The sequence below is a fragment of the Gymnogyps californianus genome, chromosome 19 (assembly GCF_018139145.2).
Source record: "Gymnogyps californianus isolate 813 chromosome 19, ASM1813914v2, whole genome shotgun sequence".
Taxonomy (NCBI): Eukaryota; Metazoa; Chordata; class Aves; order Accipitriformes; family Cathartidae; genus Gymnogyps; species Gymnogyps californianus.
The window spans coordinates 11609269-11631372 of NC_059489.1; the positions used below are offsets into that span (position 1 = coordinate 11609269).

A 22104-nucleotide genomic window follows, 5' to 3' on the forward strand; every position below is an offset into this window, starting at 1 on the left:
CCCCATGCAGGTCACTAAATACTGCTCTGTGTGAGAGTTACCATTTTGGCTAAATTCCAGCACAGGTAATTGCATTTGCTCCTCTTAATTTTTCCTTTGCAGATTCAGGTGTTCTTTTGTCCTGCAAAATGGCTCAGAAGAGAAGCGGAGCTGCAGTCTCTGAGTTTGCAGAGCTTGCTGTATTTCCATGGTCAATGAAATTGCTCTTGAGTGTAGATTGTAATTGATAAAACTTTGTTTTAAAGCCTCATATTTTTAAAAAAGTGAATGTACATTCTGGGAAGTTTTATACGAATCATGGCCGTTGGGCCCGAGCAGGTATTTTGTTGATGTGTGGGAAGCTGTAATGCAGCAGGCACAGACTTCTTAGGCTGGCTGTGGGTCATGCAAGGGGCTGTGCTCTGCCCTGTAAGCCCTGCGCAATGCTGCATGTGTGGTCTGGGTCATACGATGTGGCTGAGCAGAGCTTCCTCACCTCTGCTGACCCGCGGTGTAGTGAGATCTGCCTCTGAAGAGTGCAACTGTACTGCTCCAATATGGACACGTGATAGAAATACATATTTTTTAAAATTTTTAGCTTGCGTTTCTAAGTGGCAGGCATTTTTCTAATGCACTATATTCACTGGACCTTTTCTGTAGCAAATACATAGCGTTGCATTTTATACATGCACATGTAAGGTTACTCGTGGGAGGGAGAGCGTTAGAGCCCTCCCGACAAAGTTTCTCACCTTTTTGCAATATGTCAGCCCTCAGTCTTAGAACAGAACAACACTTCAGTTAGTTTTAACTCCTCACACTTTTGAAGAAATATGTGAGTCTTTTCGCTGATGTTCTTTGAGAACCAGTCCCTTTTCAGCGCTGTGTTCTTGAAAAAGACAGAGACAGTTTTGAAGCTATTGTATAGTAAAAAATTGGGTACCAATGTGAGTGTTGTGTCCTACCATAACTGTTGAAAGTAAGATTCCCCGCACTCCTCCCCCCCCAGCTTGTTTACTTTGTATATCTTGGAGCAGATATAAGAGTTACTCAGCGTTTAACTGAGTTTTCTGTATTCACGTGTATATTCATGTTTTATGAGGGTCTGTTCAGTAACATGGTGTAGAGGTTGGTTTCTGCTTGCTTTTGTTCTCCGGTGCGGTGTTTGGTACAGCCAAAGCACGTGTTTCACTTTGTGATTTGTCATCTTTGTGTAACCAGACGTTGTCAGTGCAACACCTGCTGCAGATGGTAAAACTGTAGACTTTGATCGAGTCCATTAATTGTTCTAGGTTTGGCATTCTCCAGAGCGCCGTGCAAATCCGGTTGATACATTGATGCTGGCTTTTACATCCATCGCTGAGTCAACCGAAACGTGTAAAATAGCAAGTAGGCAAAATGTCTGTGGGGACTGATGATGTGAGAAGGACCTTGTGTGTTGCCTGCTCTGAGCAGTCCGTAAACTCATCTGACCTTCTGATGGCCATCAGCATGGCCATCCCTGCTGAGGCAGGGCAGCGTTGGCACGTTACTGCTGTGGAGCAGACAGAGGGTGAGGATTCAACTTAGAGCTGCCCTGGCGTGAAGGTGTTGAGGCAGACGGGAGGAAAATATCAAAATCCCATGATAATTTCAAGCTTTGTTAGAAATGACCATGGAAACCAGTGTTTTCCAGCATAAGATAACATCAGAGACAGTATTTATTTGCTAGTGTTGCAAGGCTTGAAGTTTTATAGTTCTCTTTTAACTTCTTTAATTATAAATGGATAAAACTATGCCAACTGTTCTCTGCCTGGTGGATTCACACCCCTTCCATATTCTCCCTTGTAGGTCTTGTTTTCAGTGGTGCGGGCAGAGACGTAGCCAGGGCCTGAATCTTGTGCCAATAAGTCAAACCTTTCTCCCTTGCCTGAGCCTGGCCCGCAGGTAGGTCTGTGGGGAAGGAGCTTGTCTCCCCAGCCTTCCCTACTGCTTGTAGGGACAGAAGATGACAGCTTCTGGTAGGGTTAAGCTGCTATTTACAGCAGTGGGTTTCTCAGAAATTGTTGCAAACTTCTGGAACGGCCTACTTTGGATTTCCGTAGGTGGCAAAGGCCACTCTTCAGTGTGTCTGAAGTCTGAAAGTCAGCTTTTCCCACTGCATTAGAAAAATCAGCACATGTTGTTTGATTAAGTTCTAGCAGTGACACTTTTCTCTGGTTTTGTATTGGTTTTCCGTATCTAATCCATCTCTGATGTGACAGCACACATTTTCAGAAGTGTTTTTCTTTCCAGCAGTCATTCCTTTCATTAACCTTCTTGCACCACTGATCACATATTTATTGTCCCCATGGCCTATAACTGTGAAGGTTTTACTAGAATTAATCTTCGTTTATATTTGGTCACCATTCAGTGAGTTTTACATCCTTTGAAAACTGCTGTAAAGCTATTTCTGATTGTGAAGTACAGTGGCCTTAATGCTCTTAGTATTTATCCTAACTGACAACTTGGGCCAGAACACAGGGCAGGACGCTGCATTACTTTGGTATAGCATTAGTTTACCTTCCGGCCTTGTCGGCCTTAATTAAGATGCAACTGGAATTTTCCAGGGAAAAGGTTGTGCTGTTTATGTGACTCCACTTGAGCAGGGTCAGTTAAATTTTCTTTAATTGGTTTTCAATAGGCAATTTCAGTATCTTCTCCCCTCTTTTCTCCTTGGAAAGAGATCTGTGCAGGTTATTCTAACAGAGACTTTAATGGAGTAGAAATTCCTATGGTTTCACACTATTTGAAAGCGAGAAGTGAAAAAAGCAACTAGAAACGTTGACTTTCTGGAAATCACAGTATCAAAATTTTGTGAGTCTTTAAACATTTGTGGAGGCAAAAGAATCAAGAATATTCCTCCTCCTGCCTGACCAGGTAGTCAGTATGTAGAAGTATAGGTCGATCACCAGTGAATAAATAAATTGTGTGTACTTTAACATGCCTTTCGTGGTTTCTCTTTGAATTTCCCAGAAATATAGAAAACTTTTGATAGCTGTGGGACACAAAACACCTAAAGTAATAGCTACCCTAGATAACTTTTAGAAGAGTCCATATTCTTTTTTTTTTTAATGTAGTTTACCATTTTTTCTGCTTAAATACTTTTCTGTCAGATGTAGGGCATTTAGGTCTTATTCCAAACAGGCATTTTGCCTAATGCCAAATAGGCATCGAGTGCCCGACTTTAATCAATAAGCCATTAGGTGCTTAAATGCTTTTGTGAACCTGGCTCTTGTTTATGGAGAAGCAAATGCTCTTTGGAAAATAAAATTAAAAATAGTTGTTTAGGTGCCTTTAAAACTCCTTCCTGATTTCCTTCCTTCCTACTGTTGGAAGCCCTCCTGGCTGCAGCTACGGCGTTCTGACATGAGATGCAATTAGCCTTGTGTCTAGGAGATCGATGGAAAGGGTGGAAGAAGAGGTGAATTGTCCATCCAGAAACCCATGCTTGAGTCATAAGATCAAATCTAGGGGCTGGGGCAGGATTTTTCCAGGATTACTGTGTCTTTGGCCATGTAGTCATGAGCCGACATGGTCATAATTGTCTCAGCACCCTCCTCATCCACTAAACTGTGTGTCTGTACTTGGGTCATCTCCCGTCGTACCACTTGTCGCCTGGAAGCACTCTGTAGGTTACAGTGCGTGCAGACATGAGTGCGTCCTCATGCAAGCAGCAGGTACAGCGTCTGTTCGGCTTACCGCAAAACCCGAGGGTTGTTGTGCCCACCCCAAATTTAAGCAAGATTCCAGTAAGATAGTGAGGGCTCCTCAGTTTGGTCTGTGTTCAAGGGAGGGTTTGTATTTCAGAACATACCAGAGGTTCCTTAAGGACCTTGCTGAAGTCAGGACTGTGGTTATGGGAAAACTGTATATACTTACATTTATAAGGAATAGCAAAGAAAGGATACTTAAACACAACAGAGAAAAGTAAGTCAAACCCCATAGTTTTAGGCATTGTGCTTCAGGTTGTACCTGCATGCCTGTTATTAAAGCTTACCGCTCATTAGCCTCAGGAAAAAATGTCAGTAGGAGGGCAGCTTTCAAGGCTGAGCTCCATGCTTTATGTTTTGCCTCCTAAGTTTGCTCAAAACTACCTAAAGTTTCCTGCCCAAGGTTGTTTCTGTACCAGCAGTGTCACTGTGTTATTCTGGCCTGGGCGTGCTGGGGCTGTAGTGAGAGCAAATGCCAAGCTGAGACCTGCTTGGAGGCTCATATTCCTCTTGCTTGTGGTCAGGCAAAATTCAGCCACCGCACAGAGAGCAAAGGTTCAGGTGTGAACTTAGTGCTGCATCTTATCCCGAAAGTAGCCGTCTGAATGGCACCGAGGGGGGAGTCCATCGCCTCCGGCGCAGAGGTGCGAGCTGCAGGTGATGGAGTTGTTGATCATTTTGTGAACAGGACAAATAGTTTCACAGGAGTAGATTTGTCCCTTCACCTTTTCTCTGGATGTAGTTATACAAGATGCAGCTTCTTTGTAGACAGAATTCTCGTTTCTTATAATTCTCTCATTCCTGAGGAGTGCAAGTGGGCTGTAGAGGTGAGACTGTTTCGATGAGGACTATATAAGCTGTTTTATAATATATTTAGTATTGTGCTATGTCCAATCTTGCATAGAACGTAAGGGATGGTGTAGAAAGAAGATGGTAGTATTTGACAGCAAGATTAATCTCTGATGGAAATGTTTACTGCGGTGTGTATTTTGAGGGTTTGCATAGGAAAGTGAGACTGCTCTGGAATAAAATGTGAGTGTAAATGTTGTTATAAAGGTAACCTTCCCTGGGGACGCTTACCCTGGTGTGGGGGTACCTCCTCTGTGTAGTTTCTTGCCACAACCCCACCATCCAGACACTCAGCATTTCGAGTGGACGTGTTATTCCAAGATAAGTGTGCCTGTACAACTGTGCAAACTCGCTTCCAGCTTGTTGCTTGCTTTGTGCTGCTCCTCGGTGGGCACCTGCTGTTCTGTACGAGCACGAGGTGGTTGGGAGCTAGCTTGTTCTGCAATGCGAAGCTGCCATGCCTATGTTGTGGGCAGGAATTAGTGGTCCTGGAGGTGCCGCAAAGTAGCTGTGTTCTGCAATTCAGCCGTCTGGCATCCCGTGTGGCGGCTGGCTTGTGCAGCTTGCAGTCATTGAAGCCAGTGGGACCAGTTTACCGAACCGCAGGTAAATGGTGTCAAGAGCAACACGGCATTTCCTTGAACATGAGATGTGCTGCTCTTGGTTCTTGTGCTGGTGGAGCCAGGGAAGTTCTCTGCCATCTGCAGGGAATGCTGCCCCTTCTGTAGGCTTTCCATTGGGAGCGGTTCTTGTGGGGAAGTCTCCACCTGGGAAGGTACCTGGAGGGGATTTGGAAGTGCTTGTGCTCATGTGGCTTCTTCTGGGTTTTTTGGAGGGGGAGAGCGCTTTTGTTTTGTATGTTAAAATTATTCTTGTTTTATTTACTAGCTTGGAGCTTCCTAAAATACACTGCCTGCCAGTGCGAGCAATTAAATCGTAAGTGAGAGAATACCCCTGCTTCTTCGCCATCGCCTTGGAGATTGACCTGTGAAGCCAAGCTGAGGTGCCCTGGGCGCTTCAAAGAGCCCCACGGTGTAACTGTATCGTTAAGGGAATGTTCAAGTGATCATCCAACCAATTGTCATATGACCCAGGTTTTGTTTAAAATTCAGTCTTGCTGATCAGTCTTCTAAAGCCATAAGCCTTGATGTGTGGCCTTGGTCTAAAGTAAGTGCTGGTTGACTAATCTAAGTTACTTGGGAAGTTTTATAAGAATTATCAGTGAAACAATGCCTTCTGGAAGATAAGCCCTCCCTTGTTAAGCAGTGACATAGCTCCCTGATTTTAAACCCCATCATCTTTTATACTTGGGCGCATTGCTAAGCCTCGTAATTAGTTAAATCTGCTCCTATAATCAAAAGCTATCCGCACACTCCACTGCTCTGTGACGGTTTCAAAGATTTACGTGATTAACTTGGCGGAGGCAGTGGGTGGCTAATTGGATAAGCTTTAATCTTCACACCACCAAAGCGAAACATGGTAAGATCAGAGGAAGTAGGAAGTTATGCTGTGTTGTGTGGGAAGGTAGTTACCAAACATGTCAAAAAGATTATTGTAACGAGCAGACCAGTTGTCATGACCCAACCTACAAGAATAGGGCAGATTATTGGGGGGAGGGAGAGAGAGCGAGCAGTGCAAATTATTTCAAATTTGCTTGCCTTGGCTTTTTTTTTTTTTTAACAGGCAGAAATAGTTGTGCTCTTTTTAGCAAGCAGAGAGCTTTATGTTCCGTTTGCTTTATTTAAGTAATTTTGTCAGGTGGTGTTAACCCTAGATTTTGTGTGCTTGCTAATTGAACTGCTGGATTGTGTGAACTGTAATGATCTTTGCGTCTTCAGAAGTGCGATGCTTCCATTGTGTTTAGGTTTGTGAACCTGGTAGCAGTCGTTGTGAGGCTAGAAAATATAAGTGTGTTTAATCCCCCAAAGCAATGAAGAAAGCGAGGTAATGGGTAAAACTGTATTTCAAGTGTGTGTATCTTTGTCTAATCAAGCTTGATTCCCTACCTTGATAAATACATGTAAGTTTTAATGGAGGTGCAAAGGACTGGAATCCAGAAGAATCCCAGCTCCTCTCTTTCAGATGTTGCCCGTGATGGCCAGCGGGTCGTTGGCACAGCGGGGCAGTCTGGGCTCCGCTCTGGAGCGGTGTTCCAGCATCATCAGGATGGTTAAGTGAGGTGTTGTGATTTACAATAAGTGCTTTTTAGTCCTGTAGCAAAAAAATTCTTTTTTTTTTTTTTTTATTCTGACAAATCCATTACCTTGAGATGAAGTTGAATGAACATGTTAAAATTTTAAGTGAGAAGAGGTTAAGTGTTCTCGAATTTAACTGGCTGTGAATGCAATATGAAGTGTGTAGTGCGCTGCACACATACGAGGGCGTATGTGCCTGTAATTTATGGATGGCCCAAAACTCACGTGGTGATGAATTATTTTTCAGCAGTGTTGATTCATCTTACAGCCAGGAGATGTCTCTAGTTCACCATAATTCCTCAAGGAAGTTCTGGATTTTGCTTGAATACCCTTGCTGTAAGACTTCAGTCATCCCTCCGTGGAGCTGAACCCCGTATCGGCAGGGTGCGTGAACTCCTCCTGGCTCCGCTGATACTTGTGCAGAGTTAACTTCTTTTGATACAGGGTTTTGACCACAAAATGATTTCGAGCGTATGTGTGTACCATACAGCGTTTCAGTATATATCACAGATGAAGGGATCTGGACTCAATTAAAAAAAAAAAAACAAAAAAAAATTTAAAAATTTACGTCTTAGTGTAATTAAAAAGTTTTGAGAATTTGAGAGATCCTAAAAATGCTCACTGTTCTTGTTTTGTTTGTGCAAGTGCTTTGGGAAAGAACAGGGCAAAGGTAAAATGAGAATAAAATACAGAGTTTAAAAAAAGCAAAGCAGAAAGCAAAAACTCTTACTTCTGTACTGCTGTGGAGGAACCGATCTTATGATGACTCTTACCCCAATTCTGAGTTGCAGTTTCGGGTTCAAGTGGCTCACAGTCTGTCATACAATGTTTTTCTTGTAGGAGAAACCAATGAAAAGCTGAAAGGCAGCAACCAGAAATCTGGTATTGAGAAAAATATTTAAGTGGCATTTCATTTTACTACTTGAATTTATGTGCCCTGGACATGAAAAACTTGTTTTCCGTTGTAACCAGGGAAGTGTCTATAACACAAACAACCTCAGGTCATAATTCTTTTAAAAGAAAACCCAGAACTTGATTACTCTTTCATTTAAGAGCATGTGTGCCTGGCTTGTTCATGTTGATGCCAGACAAGGAAATGCAGGACAGTAACTGTGTGACTTCCACCTACAGTTTTTGAAATGCAGAAATGTTCCCTTTTAGGTTTGGTCAGGATTGCAGAAAATTAGTAGTCTCATCTGATTTGCATCTCTGTTAATGTGTTGATCCTTTTACTGTGGGAAGCTTTCAGGCTGTACCTCAGTGTTTTTATCACATAGTAAATACTTGAATAATACGTGTATTCCCAGTAACCCTGTTCTTTTTGTAGCAGTTTTGAATGCTGTGTGTTCTACATGCAGACAATATCTAACATGAATATATTATACAATGTCTGGTATACGTTTCACCATGTAGCTTAATTGTTCACTGCAAAATTAATTCTCTCCCTGCTTTACCACATCTAGGCAGTGTTACAGAGCCTGCGAGATGTATTTGTTATTGGAGATGGTCAGATTCTTTTTGGCTAATTTTTTCTATGATTGCAGAGAATCACACAGAGTGGAACAAATACGTACACTTCCGTCTCTGTCAGCCAGTCTTGCAAGCGCAAATTGTACGATGAGTGGGTTTTGTGTTGAAAATTATTTACTGAAGTTATTTTCAGATCTAGCCTAATGACGGGAGGGGTCAAACGAGGTGTAACCAACCCGTGGCTCTTGGAAGAATCTGAGGAAACCAGAGGGCTTGGCTTTGATGATCTCAGGCAGCAGCAGCGAAGGATCATAGAAGGTACAACAGTCTTTCTGTTATTTGTAAGCATCGCTAGGACTCTGAGAGGAGCCCTCATTAGAAAGTCAATACAGTAACCTGTGCTGAAGCTTTATTATCTGGAGATGTCAAACATCATAGTTCCAGGTGGTGGTTTTCTGTATTTGCAGGAGCAGTATTGTGCTTGCAATATTCTTAACTGGAAGCATCTTCTTAAATCAAATTTTCAAAGACCTGACAGGGCATCCCTGCTTTTGACCATATTCATGGTTTTGGTTTGCAGTGGAGATCTCATTAATTGCACTGAGTGTAGTGGTATTACTGCTGTGCTTCAGGCCGGGGTGATTAGATGTATTGTTGAATTGGAACGAGGTGATCTAAAAAGGGTCTTTCGATTTTGGCCCTCAGCATCTGTAAGGAGTCTCTAACTTTGGAAGTGTTGGAAAGCCTCAGCCTGAGGACATCAGGTGGTTAATGAGGTAATTTCTATGCAATTAAAGTATTGGAAGTGATCAAATGAAATCAGGCTCCAGATAAGGCCCGCTTCAGTCTGCATGTGAAACAACATTTATAGCTACAGTTCAGGAGAATGGCATGAACTCTGTTTGGGTGGTCCAGGAGAAACCTCAAGCTCCAGTCTTTGATGACACCATAGATATCCCTTGGGGATGCTGAAAGAGGTATTGGGGGCCAGACCTTCATCCTGTTGAAGGGAAGGGGGTTCTGGCCATCCTGTACAATTTTTGGCTCCTGGACTGCAGCTGGCTGGCAGTCTTGCTCTGGGCAACATCGCTGCTTTGCGGTTTGTCAGAGCACTGGCAGTCCAGCCTCCAGCATCTCTTCTTGTTCTACTTCTTGACCACTTTGGGCAAGGAGAGCTGCACGTTTTGGTTAAGGTGCTTACTAAGGACTGCGTGGTACCTGCAAACTGGGATAGCGGAGGTGATATGGTTCTTAATAAGGGAGTGTCTGTAGAGCTGGTGGGAGCACATCAAACTTTAGCTGCCCCTCCTCTGTCCCCTCTGTCTCAGGCTCTCTTCCATGCACTCTGTATTCTCTTGCAGCTTTAAAAATCTATTTGAATTCTTTGGTGTTTGCATCACCTGTTTGTCTTTTACTCATGTTAAAAGTTTCTTGGAAAATTTAAAAAGGCTAATCAGGGATCTCTATGTGTGTGCCAGAAAATCTCCTGCATTTATGATTGAGTAACAGCTGAATGTTGAATTCTTGGATTTTTTTTTTTTGGGACCCTCAGCTAAATGTCCCAGCCAGAGCAGACAAATTAATTACCCATCATTCACGTTACTTTGAGTGCTGTTGCCATAAGGATTCATTTTCATGTTGTGTTGATGTATTTTTCTTAATACATTTTAACTCTTGAAGCAGAGAGTAGATCTTTTTCTTCACTTCTATATCTTATATGGTACATAGCCTGGCATATCAGCAATTTTTTTTCATGTAATCTTATATATTTTTCTGGTGCAGAGCAAGATGCTGGACTGGATGCTCTTTCTTCAATCATATCCCGGCAAAAGCAAATGGGGCAGGAAATTGGGAATGAGCTGGACGAACAGAATGGTAAGAACAAGATTCATAGAGACTCATTTTGCTTCATTTTTATGTAAGATTATGATTTTTTTTTCACTCCTCATACAACTGCACTGCTTTTTGCCCACAAAGTAACAAGACAATACTGTAAAGGTTTATGTATGAACAACCACTACAGATTCTATCCGTTCATGACCTGATTGTTTTATTGTGTTTCACTACGTACCCTGTTGTGCGTGTACAATGTATAACACTTGGTATATTTTTATCAAGCCTGCCTTTTGAAAGAAAAGATTGGTGATTATTTGTACAAAGTACAAAATGAATTTTGTACTCGATCTTTTGCATTCTTCAGTTTTATGACAGTTTTTATGGTAAGCTTTTATGTGTTGCTGGGTTTCACTTGAGCACTCTTATCCTGTGTCTTTTCTTATTAACTAAATGGAAAAGTCGCTCAAGACTGGCTCAACAGCGATTAAAGGAGAAGCATTGTATTGTTTGCTACAAATGATTTGGATTTTGAAGGTTTCATGGCATTGAATGTAGGATCAAATTAAGTGCAATATCGAACTAGAAGAGTACCTATTTTCTTTAAACTGAGCCAGTATCCAAATGGTGGAGTTGCTCTCCTGTTAAATATGCTTTGTTACTCACTTAATTGTTCGCATGACATAAACTGTCCCTAGGAGAGCAGATCCTCCAGTCTTTCTGACTTTTTCATTTCTTACAATATGGTAATAGTTCAATTAGAGCCTTGGAACCCTGCCAGCTTTCTCCCTTGCACAAAGGCTTGAGCCATATGGTTTATCCTTGGGTTGTGTTGTACTTAACCACTGAGAAGGTAAATGTCCTTTTATTTGCTAATAAATGATACGCTTAAATCGGCTTCTTCTTGGACCTGTATTTTTTTCCCCCTTGTGTTTCTCTGCTTGTCTGCCCAGAGCGAGGGGGTTCCCGTATTAACAATCACGTAGTGTGAAGTACTACTTGGGAGCTCCGTTCCAACTGAAAGCGAAGTTAGAGGACAGCTTTCTCATGTTTGCCTTGCATACATGGCTAAATCCAGGAGGGATAGGAAATGTCTAGAATATGTCTTTGTTTATTAATCTTAAGGTTGTTAAGAAATGGTTTGCGCAGCTGGGAGAAACTGTGCTTAGTGGTCTTGTCATATTTTGATCCTCTGCCTCATGTGAGTAAAGACATTTTCAATTAGAAATCTCGGTTTCATAAGTTTCTTGTATTAAGCGTTGTTTAAAAAGTCATATTAATTGCTTTTTTTGCTCTAAATAGAAAACAGGTGGGAAGCATGAGCATGTTTACTAATTCTCTGTGAAACCTTGCTTTCTCATCAGGAAAATATACGATCTGTGTCCCATTTCCCTCTGTTGGGGGTAGGGGAAGGTTCCCCAAATCCTTATGTTTTTGGGACCCTGAAAGTAATGTGTATCGTACCGTCGCATTTCTGCGTGACCATGCCAGACTTTTTCTAGCAATGAAGCCTTGAAACATCTGTGACATTGGGAATGCATTTAACCCTCCTTTTTACAAATAATGCAAATAATGCCAGTTTTGTTTGTCTTACAGATAGTTACAAAGCCTAGAGCAAAATTCTTAATGTTTTCATGTGAGCTCTTTTTTGAACTACAGGCAACTCTCTTTCAAAAGATGGAAACTTTCCCAAGTGCTCAGAGTAAAAAGTGGTGAGGATCGCCTGTTGCTGACTGCAGGCCAGATCCTGGGGGAAGAGAAAACGCCGAGTTGCCTCTGCTTCTTGCTGTCCTAGAATAAAACCTGGCTGCATAGAGTGCGTCGTTTGTAGATCTTTAAGCGGTCTGAAAAAGGCGGGAAATAGTCTGACTCTTACAGACAGGGACCAGATCACTCGGCACTTGGCTTCATCACTGCCGAGCAAGTGGAACTCCCATGTTTTCTCTGACTTTATGCAATCCCCCCCCCCCCTTTTTTTTTTTTTCAGATACAGGGGGGATATGGTTGGGCATTTCGTTGCCGCTGGCACACTGGAAAAGGTGAAATCCCTAGCAATATTTTCCAGGGGCTACTTTTCCTTTGCACATCTTATTTCCTGCCCTGTGCTTAACTATCTACAGACTTTTCTCAGGCGCTCTGCCAATCTCGTGTCACTGTTACACGGTCAGGTTGATGAGGATAACTGCTCTGTAATTTCTCCTTACTTGGAATCTCTTTCCTTCCTAGTGCTGAGTGATAATGGCATCGTCTGTATTGTGGGGAGGCAGGGGAAGTTCATCTTCATTAAGCGCTGCATCAATATTTCTTTTTATTTGAGTCAAATTTTCCATCAAATTGCCCGTTTCTGTGGGAAGCTTGACTTCCGCTTCCCTGACCTGCTTTGGAAGTTCCCACCTTCTGCAGCTAATTAGATGCCTTCAGCTTATTCTGGCATCATGATAAAATGTGGCTTGATTCAGAAGTAGCTGATGATGTCTGATAGTTAATGAAACAGACTTTAGGGAGCTGGGTAACTGTACTTATTTTCCAGACAACTTGTTATTCAGGCCTGCTTTTTTCCTTCCCTAGCAGCTTAGGCTCTCTGTTCAGTTGAGATATTTGTACTTCCCAGCTCTTTGAGGTGGCCCGAGGCATTTTCCCTTGAGTGCCAGTTGGTGTAGCTGTGCATTTGCAGATGCACAAGTATTGGAGGCATCCTGATTAATTATGCAAAGTTTACTTCTCGAGTAGAGTTGGTACATGTAAATTCTTTTGTGTTTGTTAAATGACTGAAAAATGACTAAACTTTGCTTTTAGAAGGGTAGTTACTTGGCCGTATCTATTTTTACTTCACTGGTGGGCTGACAGGCAATGATGAGGAGTAATGGTCGAGGTTTGTAAGAGGGCATCCTGCAAACGGGCCCGGCTGCGGTGGTTGCTGTGCTCTCCAGAAGAGTCGGTCCTTCTCCTTGGGCAGGCTGGGTGACGCCAGCCTCACGTACCTCCACGTCCCTGCAACGCCCGTCTTTCGGCCGATCTCGCCGAGCTTCCTCCGTAGTCAGCAGACACCAGCGGGGATTGCTCAGGTCTGATCCCTCCAGCCTGCCTGACACGTCCACCTCGGGGCAGGGCACAGCATGTCCTGGAAAAGCCCGTTTTTCCCCACCGATCGTAAAGCGAGCCTGGGCCTGGATGGAGGTGGCTGCTTTGCAGACATCTGCCCTGAGCAGATGAGTCCCATCCTTTGATTTCGTTGCAACGTGTCCAAGTTTTAATTGGAGTCTCATGTCGTTCTTTACTCAGATTTTCAGTATAGCTCTGTCCTTGAGATTTTATGGCTCTGCTCAAAGCTGATGGTCCTTTTCAAACCTGCTGAGCGTAGTATTTTGCACTGATGAGCAAAGTAGAAGCAGGGTACCAGGAGACATTGTTTTTTTTCCAGCCTCAGGAGTCTGCTAGCAGTGGGAGAGATGGGGGATTAGCAAAAGAATTTTCCCATCATTAGTTCCAAATTTGGCCCCAGAAAACTTTCTGTAATCCTTTCATCTGTTACATTAAAAAAAAAAAAAAATAAAGAAAGAAAATAGTGTAAATGGCCTCTGGCCCTGTTGATGAGGCAATCTAATCTAGTGCAATAATTTTGGAAGAATGCTTTCAGAAATTCTGAATGCTGTTTGTTTTACCCTTATAGAGTTGTTTTCTCATTGTGACATGCTTGCATGAGAATCTAGTACTCTGTGACGGATGATAAATACCGGTAGCTTGCAAAATTTGTCGTGTTTGGCATTTTTACCATGTTGCTCTCCGTTTGGTATACACTGTTGAGGACGGATTCTTTTGCTTCCGGCTCCTTTAAAATTTATGTCAGAGCATAAATATGTTCATAAATAGATAAGCTGCAAAACCAGACCACTGTTCACATCCTTTTACTGATCAAGAGAATGCTGTACACAGTCAGAGTGAATATCCAGGATGTTCTTAGCCAAAATGGATCATTTTAAGTAAACAATCTCTCATAATGATGCTTTAATTACATGGTTATGTAACATTTTTAATTTCTTGTCAAAATCAAATTTCTAAAACCAACCAAAAATTGAAGCGTTATGTATTTTATTTTTTTTTAATAGCTTTGCAAAGAAAGGTTGCTGTGTCACCTCTGGTCATAGTGGGTGGCACGCAAGCCTCCGAGGTGGACTCAGCTCAGCCTTTCGTTTGGTGCCAGTTCAGTAGTCAAAGCCTGTGACTTGCCTGGTGTACGATTTTTGTTAACCTGACACGCTTCCATCAAAATGCAATTTAGAGACTCCACTTGAGACTGGAGCCCTGTTCTAGCTGTTGCTCTATACACACATAGAGAAGTATTCTTGTAAAATCAATGAAAGTGAATGAAAGTATTCTTGGTGATGCAGAGACTTGTTGAAAACAGCATCAGAAATTATAGTGCAGCAGGGATGCGATTCATTTCTCCTAGGGCAGTGTTCAGCCACAAGTCTATCGCTTCTGGTGCAGATAGCCCAGTTGGTATAAGTACAGTAAATGCTTCTCCTAAAGATTATTTTACATGGCTATTGCATAATCAAAAAGGAACCCTGAAGTTGTTTCACATTTCTGTTTATTAAGAACATTTTTGCTATAATACAAACTAATTAGCATTGTGTATGGAATACGTTTGAGTTATGATACTAAAACCAATGGGGCTGTGGATATATTACGTTATTGTTAGGATTAGTTTGTAAATAAGAAATGATTAAAGATTAAATTTTTAAAAATGTTCACCATCTTGTCTAAACAATATATGTTTTCATCATATAGAGTTACAATCCTGCACGCTTTGACCCCCTTCTGAGATGGCTCGAGTCCTCTGGTCGATGGGATTTGAAGGTGTTCAGCATTCCTTGAGAAAAGCTGAGCACCAGCAGGTTCAGGTTTTCTAGAAACCTCTACAGAGGAGCATATGTTTTTAATATTCAGATGTAAAATAACGATCCATAGCCTAACTGACCTCATACTATGCAGATAGATTTTTATTTTGCTTCCCGAGCTTATTGTACAGAATAGAAATGACCTCAGTTTTATTGGGGAAATGTTCTGTCTTTATTGCATGCTGTTTAGTTGGATTTAACCCTTCTTAGGGGAAAAATTAACACCTGTGTTAAAACATTGCTTTTTGTCATGAGTGATCTAAGTAGTGGAATACTTAGTCTCAATATGAACACTCAGAAGTTGAGGAATGCCAAAATTGAGGTTAGATGGCACTTCTTGCGTGTATTTCTAGACTTAAAACAATTGCACGCTGTTTTCTGCAGGTCCTGCCTCATTTTATGCATAGGACCTGATCTCTTCTGGGGTTGAATTGAGCATACGTGGTGACAAAAACTATTTGTAAGGTCTCTGCCTCATTTCTTCCAGGTGTGGGAAAATGTTTAGTGAGTAAGGCAAGGGTTGTAAGAGGTTTTTGTGGCAGCAGCAGCAGGTAAATTTTGCCTTAGAGCATAAAACTATCTCTGCTCCTGCCCAGGAGCTCTGTGTGATGGTTGTTAACCCATCTTAACCAAGCTTTTTCAGAAGTGATTCCCTTCTGTGTGCCTGCCTTGGCATCGGAGTGTCTGGTTTGCCGAGGGTTTGAGCATTGGCACTTAACAGAAATTGGTGTGGGCTGCGCTCTGGGTGTAATGAATCATGGAGTGGTTTGGATTGGAAGGGACCTTTAAGGATCATATAGTCCATCCCCCATGAAGTACTGGGGAATATAGAATCATAGAATCATTTAGGTTGTAAAAGACCTTTAACATCATTGAGTCCAGCCATAAACCTAACACTGCCAAGTCCACCACTAAACCATGTCCTTGAAATATATGAAAATATATTAAATACTGTTTGGAAGGATAGATAAGGTTTGGTTTATATGTGGCTTTTTAAACAGAGGTTCAAACCGTCTTTTACTGAACATCCAAAATAAACCTTAACTATTAATTTTCTTATTTTTCCCTTCTGAGTTGGGGATGATATTGTTTCGTCTCCCAGGGAAGCTGTCAAAATCAAAATACACTTGTACTTACTGTCAGGAGGACCATCATTGGAAAGTCTGGGAGGAAGCTTTTAACTCTTCAGAGCAGAGTTGGAGTTGTATGCAGTCCATAAGGAATGAAGCCTTGTGCTGGATGATGAGGATAAAACAGAATATTTGGTATCTGTCAAGGAAGTAAGCCCTGCCCGTGCTGCCTGCTGAAGGAGCTGTGTAATGAAAACCAAGGTTACACTGAGTTTGCATTGGATTGAGAAAATGTATGTACACAAAATAGTAGTATTTATAGCATTTCCTAACCTTTTAAGTACGTGACTTTGCTGCTTCAGTGTTTATTGATCTGTAAAATTTCCTGGTATTCTTAAAAAGAAAACTGAAAAAACCAAGGAAGCCACTGCAGTATGGATCTGTCTCCAAGCCTGGGTCAGCAGCCAGATGAGAACACCTACACAGGGACCTCTGCAACGTAGGCTGACAGGGTAATTTTACCGGTGTTGGATGATGTGGAGCAGCATGAGAGAGGTGTGAGATGTCTTGCCTGTGGGCTTCGTGGACGGTTGCTGACAGCAGAGGTAAGAATAAGGAGTAAGCATCTTTGTGCTGCCTTTCAGGCTCTGGTGGGATGGGTTTCTAGCGGTCAAACTCTGCTGGGAGAACTCTGGTACAGCAGAACAAACTATTTGTAAGTATTGATGAGAAGACAAGTCTGCAGTGGCTCTCACATAAGTCCTTGTTAAGAGTCAGTTGTGTCGAATGAGTTTGGACTTACTCTGTGGAAGAGCCTTATGAGTAGGCGAAAATAATTAGGTGTCATTTTGACTTAAGCATGGCTTTGTTGTCCCATGAGACTTTCTTGTAAGTAGTCTATGGAAGCATGGGTTCAAAAGAATAATCTTCAATAGATGTGTTGTTGATTGGATAATTATACTCAGAAATGAGGAACTGGCTGTTCATAGTTGGAATAGAAGTATGTCTTTAGTTGGGTTGCGTGGGTCTGTGTGGTTCTGTTCGGCATTGCTGTTAAGGACATGGATGATGACGTACACAGTGTGCTTACTCAACTTCTGTGTAATACAAAGGTGGGAAAGACTGCAGCTACGTTGGGAGTAATGCTAGAACTTCTCCAAATGATCTTGAGAAACTAGGGTGAAATTCAGTCGGGCTACCTGCAAAGGATGACTCTTCTGTAAGGTTTAATCAAATTAAAGATGAGTATAGTGTATAGGGTCAACTCTTAAACATGAATGAATAGTATAATATTGTGGAAGAGGCTCTGTACAAGCCAGTGTTGTTTGGACAATATGTGATCCTTCATTGCGCTTGGCACCTAGGAGGGGACAGCATGCAGGTTGGGCCAGAACTCTTCAAGGTAACGTGGACCTGGGGAGAGGGCCCAGTGGGTAGGCAAAAGCATGATTTAAAGCACCGAGGCATGACCCACCAGGAAAGATGGACTGCTGGGGTGGCTGAGTTTAAAGAAGAGAAGGCTGAGATGGGAACACAAGGTTCTTGAAGAATGAAATGAGCTGGTTTGAGAGGGGAGGGAGAAGGCTCTTGGTAACAGGATTGAGTCGAGGTCAGAAGGAGCAGGAAAATCCTTCCAACAGCAGTGAAATGGCCCATGTCAGGAGGTTGGGAAGTCCCTGTCGTGGGATGTCTTTAAGACTGTGTATTATTCTTGACAGCTTGAGCCCAGTTAGAGCAGGAGATGGACTAGACAACTTCTTATTTTCTGTTGTGACCTTCTCTAGCGCTTTCTTTCCTACCTGTTCTACAACTTGACTTCCTTCAGACTTCTCATTCTGCTGCTTTTATTCAGTTCATCTTTAATGTCACCTTCTGAATGTCTAATCCTTACTTTTGAAACCGCCCGTCAGTATTCCAGCATTCTTGCTCAACTAGTTCCCCTTCTGGGTCCTTTTCCATCTCCCTCTAACTTCTGTGTGTCTTAATGTGAAAGCATTGGGGTACTGTAGCTCCTGAGGCCACTGGAGAGTCTTAACGTGGAAAAAACAGCATTGTTCTGAAATGGCTGAGATATTTTGGCTGAAACTTTAATTATTTTTTTTTTTAAATTCATCTGGAAGCAGACATCCAAGTTGGGAATCTTGAGCCTGAGTCGTTAAAGTTTTTCATCATTTTAAGCAACTGAAAATAGGGCCTTCTCATGGGAAGCAACAAATGGCCTTAATAGTGGGTCATGCTACCGAGCCTGTGTGTATATTTTTGTTATGCTCTATGTATGCATAATACTGGGAGATGATACTTTTTCTTTCAGTATTTTTTTACAGCTTGACGCAGCGCTTACAGAAACAGATAAACCAGCAAGGCACAACCTGGATGAGGATAAAAGCGTTGCACTTCTGAAATGCGACTGGGCTGCTACATACTCACACACACACAATGAGTCTGTCTGGCCTCTTGGCACGGTTAGCGTTTTTCCTTGAATAGTTCAAGCCGTAAAATAACTGTTCAACATTTGTCTTCTCAATTATGTGGATTTTTCCACAGTTAGTCAATCCCTACCTCACCCACACCACGGTGGGGAGGGGGGAAGCTGTCTTCCTTCATCTGTCTTCACGGTGATCAGAAATGCTGGAGAAATTACCGCTAAGGAAAAATGAGTTTCTAACTTTTTTTAAGCCTTTCAGGATTTTTCTATAAGAATTATGATCTTAAACATCTTGTTTGTTAAGTCTCATCTTTAGTTTTCTAGCAGGGCTTATGGAGAGCTCTAGTAGGGATATAAGCCTCAACTTTTAGCAAAAGAGAGTTTCCCATCTGCTTCTTCAGGCATTTGATTTAAACTGTTTAAAAAGAAAACAAAACCTAGCTGTAATTGTGGATATTTCAACACTCTGATGATTTTTTTCCGTGTTAATTTAGCTTTTCCCCCTGTTCAAAAAATCTCAAATTGAGACCAGAGAGAGGGGATTTATTTTCCTAGCCTGCTTTCCTACTTTCTTAGGGTGGCTGTCTGTCATGCATCGTAAAGAAGCAGAAAGGCACAAACCCAATCTGTTCTCCTTTACAGCCCCTTTTTGGTAAATCACATACCTGTCTGAGCAGCTGAAATTATATATCCTGACCTTACAGGCACTGCTTGCAGAAAAGAAAGGCAGGAAATAAATTGTCCCGTGCAGAACAGCCTTTGCTAGAAGATCTAGGAAATTGTTACGGGAGTTTCTGTACAATTTTATTTATTTTGCTCTCATAGATAACACCAAGGTATTATACCTGGCTCATTCTCCTTAAGTATCGTCCTTCTGTTTTGTGGCTGAATCAGTGAAGGTTTTAATTGCGTGTTAGAGACAGGATCCCAAACGCTTTCTTGCTTACTCCCTGTAAGCTGGTGTTCAGTGTGAACAGGACGCGGCTGCTTCAGCATTTTCAAATGATGACATATCGCTGTCTCTGGGCAATATTTTATTCTTGAATTGTTAAGCACCACTTAGGCTAAAAATAATGTTTTATTTTTAAATATTTGCTATTTGTGGCAATGAAATGCGGCTTGAGAGTTTATACTTCAGTTTGTACTTTAAAAGACTAACTTTAGTGCTTCCTCTGTCCCTTCCCCTTTTCAGAGGACTTTTTGAGGATTTATGGGGAGGAAAAAGTATGTGACTGCTCTGTCCCGCATCACTTGATAACTTGCTTGCCTAGGCATTATTGGAAAAGGTGGTATTCAGGCTTAAAAGAAAGTCATGCTTGGTAGGAACCATATGCTCTTGCGTCATGGTGATTTCGGTGAGTGGCTGTTGGATGCTTAATAGGCTTTTAATAGATTTCCCAGAAAACTTGTAGGGTTGAAACCTGAACGGTTACAACACAGGAGAGAATAAGAAAACCATGTTTCTGGGCATGTTGTTATCGTGAGGTATTGCTGGAATCCGAAGAGTGCTTTGAACTGGATTTACTCACCACCGAGCGGGTTGGTGAGTGCTCTCTAGCAGATTCTCCTGGTTTTCCCATTACCTCCAAGTGTGCTTCCAGCTCATCTCTCCTCCTGTCTTTGCATGGAGAAACTATCCTCTCTCTCCTGTTCTCCTAGGCACTGAGTAGAATATATTGCTTCTCCGATGCTTATGTCGCCGACTCCTCTGGTGATTATGGCTTATTGTGCCTGAAATCACTGGTGCTGACCTGTTCAACGTTAGACTGGTGTCCAACACAACTCAAAATGTCAAGCAGCATTTGTTGCTCCCAAAGAAGTTGGGCTTGGGGTGAGACAACAGAAACAATTCATAGGTGCAGCACTGTGGGTGGATTTGTCGTGCATTTTTTACGTGTTGGATGTTGGGTTTTAAAGAAAGTTTAAGTGCCAGAGTTTTGCCTATAGGGTTTGGGGGACCTGTTTCTTTTTTTTTTTTTTTTTTAATGGAGGGATTTTAGCCTCTTCTGTGTTAGACCTTTTTCTTTAATACCAGGTAGATACAGTGTGAAAAGGAGTTTGGATACAGTGGTGTGGAGTTGAGGTGAGGTGGTAAGCAGGATATACTGTTAATTATCAGAGCTCAGGTTTTGAATTGGAGGTGGGCTGAGATCAGGGCAACCCTTCCTGGAGCCTGGAGGGATTGCGCTTGATGTGTAGCGAAACGCTCAAAGTGTGTGGAGCAGCAGGTGAGAGCCTGGATGGATGCAGCGAGGAGGCTGGTACCATCTATTCCCAGTGGTGCTAAGGAAAATCCCTTCCCGGCTAGTGCTGAGGCCATTCCAGCCCTGCTCTCTTACCGAGCAGTCCTGAAACACGGATCTGCTTGTGGCATCTGTATTGAAAATTGATAGACCCTGTCACGTTTATCAGTCGCGAGGCAGTTTCAGTTCTTTGCTGATCTCTTCTGCAATAAGTAAACGTAACATGTGGAATCGCTTTGGTAATCGGCACCTCTCACAACCAGAAAATGAAATGCAATGTCTTGCAATGCTCTGACCATGGCAAGAACAGAAAGCAGGATAAAGCTGGTTGCTCTAAGTGCTTGCGTGCAGATGGATCTCTATTGTGCAGTATTTGAATGGGAAACGTGGCTTTCTTGCTTGTTTAAATACTGCTTAGATATTTGTAAAATCTGCTGTTAGATCCAGCCTGGAAATGGCAGGTAATGCTTGGCTGTGCTCAGACATTTAAATCCGCCCCGCAGCTGCCCGTTTGTAGGATGCGAGTACGCAGTTCATTGCAACTAGATGGAAGCAGAAATAAGAGTGCTGGGAACAGTTGCTTGCTCAAAGCTGTGTTTCAGTCATAAACATAATTAATGTGACATAAACACGGGATTCTTTTAAAATGGTGAAGTTGATATCTTAAAGCATCCTGAGATCACTTAAAAACAGATAAAATAATTGTGCTATAATTATTATAAATAAAAAATTAAAAAATGAAGTAACTTCCTTACAAGCTTGGCTGGAATAAGTCTTATGAGCGTAACCTTTTTTTTTTTAATTGCTGATGTATTAATATGTGTTTTATCCCTATGCGTCCCAAAACAAATAAAATGATATAGGTATTATCTTGTTTGTGCCATGTATTGCGGAAAATATTCTGCCTTGCTACCTGACTCTAGTCCTTTTCTATTGCCCCGATGACCTCTGGGTGTGGATGTGATGTCCTTGTTGCCCCCAGTGAACTGCTTCTGCTGTTAGACGTCAAGAACTAGAATAATCCTCCAGTATGACAGTAGTACAAGTCTTGGACATGGAAGCGGATGAAATTCCTCTTTATTCTCTCTCAACAGAGTTTTGTAAGAATCACTTTAGCACGAAGGAAGTAAATCACATACTTGAAAAAGGATACCGTAATATGAACCGTCTGGCATCAAAGTGTAGGGACACTATCAAATATGTCTTTTGGCTACATAGATCGCATTGTTCTGAAATAAAGCCAGTGGTGTTTGATCTCAAGATTTTGTTGGAAATTTTCTTATAGAACCAAGTTTTGCTGAAAAATGCTGGTTTGAGTCCAGAGTCTTTAGTCTGAAACATCTGAGCCTGATGGCCTTTTTCCAAGCTCAGGGTAGGAATTGAAGCGATACCCTTTGTCTGTGATAAAGTG

At 42.0% G+C, this 22104-nt stretch overlaps 1 protein-coding gene across 1 annotated transcript in view; it reads left to right on the forward strand.

The window, feature by feature from the left end:
* The window catches only part of STX8 (syntaxin 8), a 107995-nt gene that overhangs the window by 7845 nt on the left and 78046 nt on the right, over nt 1-22104 (forward strand). The window contains exons 5-6 of the mRNA XM_050908625.1: nt 8415-8539; nt 10004-10096. Of these exons, the coding sequence (XP_050764582.1) occupies nt 8415-8539; nt 10004-10096 (218 nt within the window). The remainder of the gene's footprint in view (nt 1-8414; nt 8540-10003; nt 10097-22104) is intronic.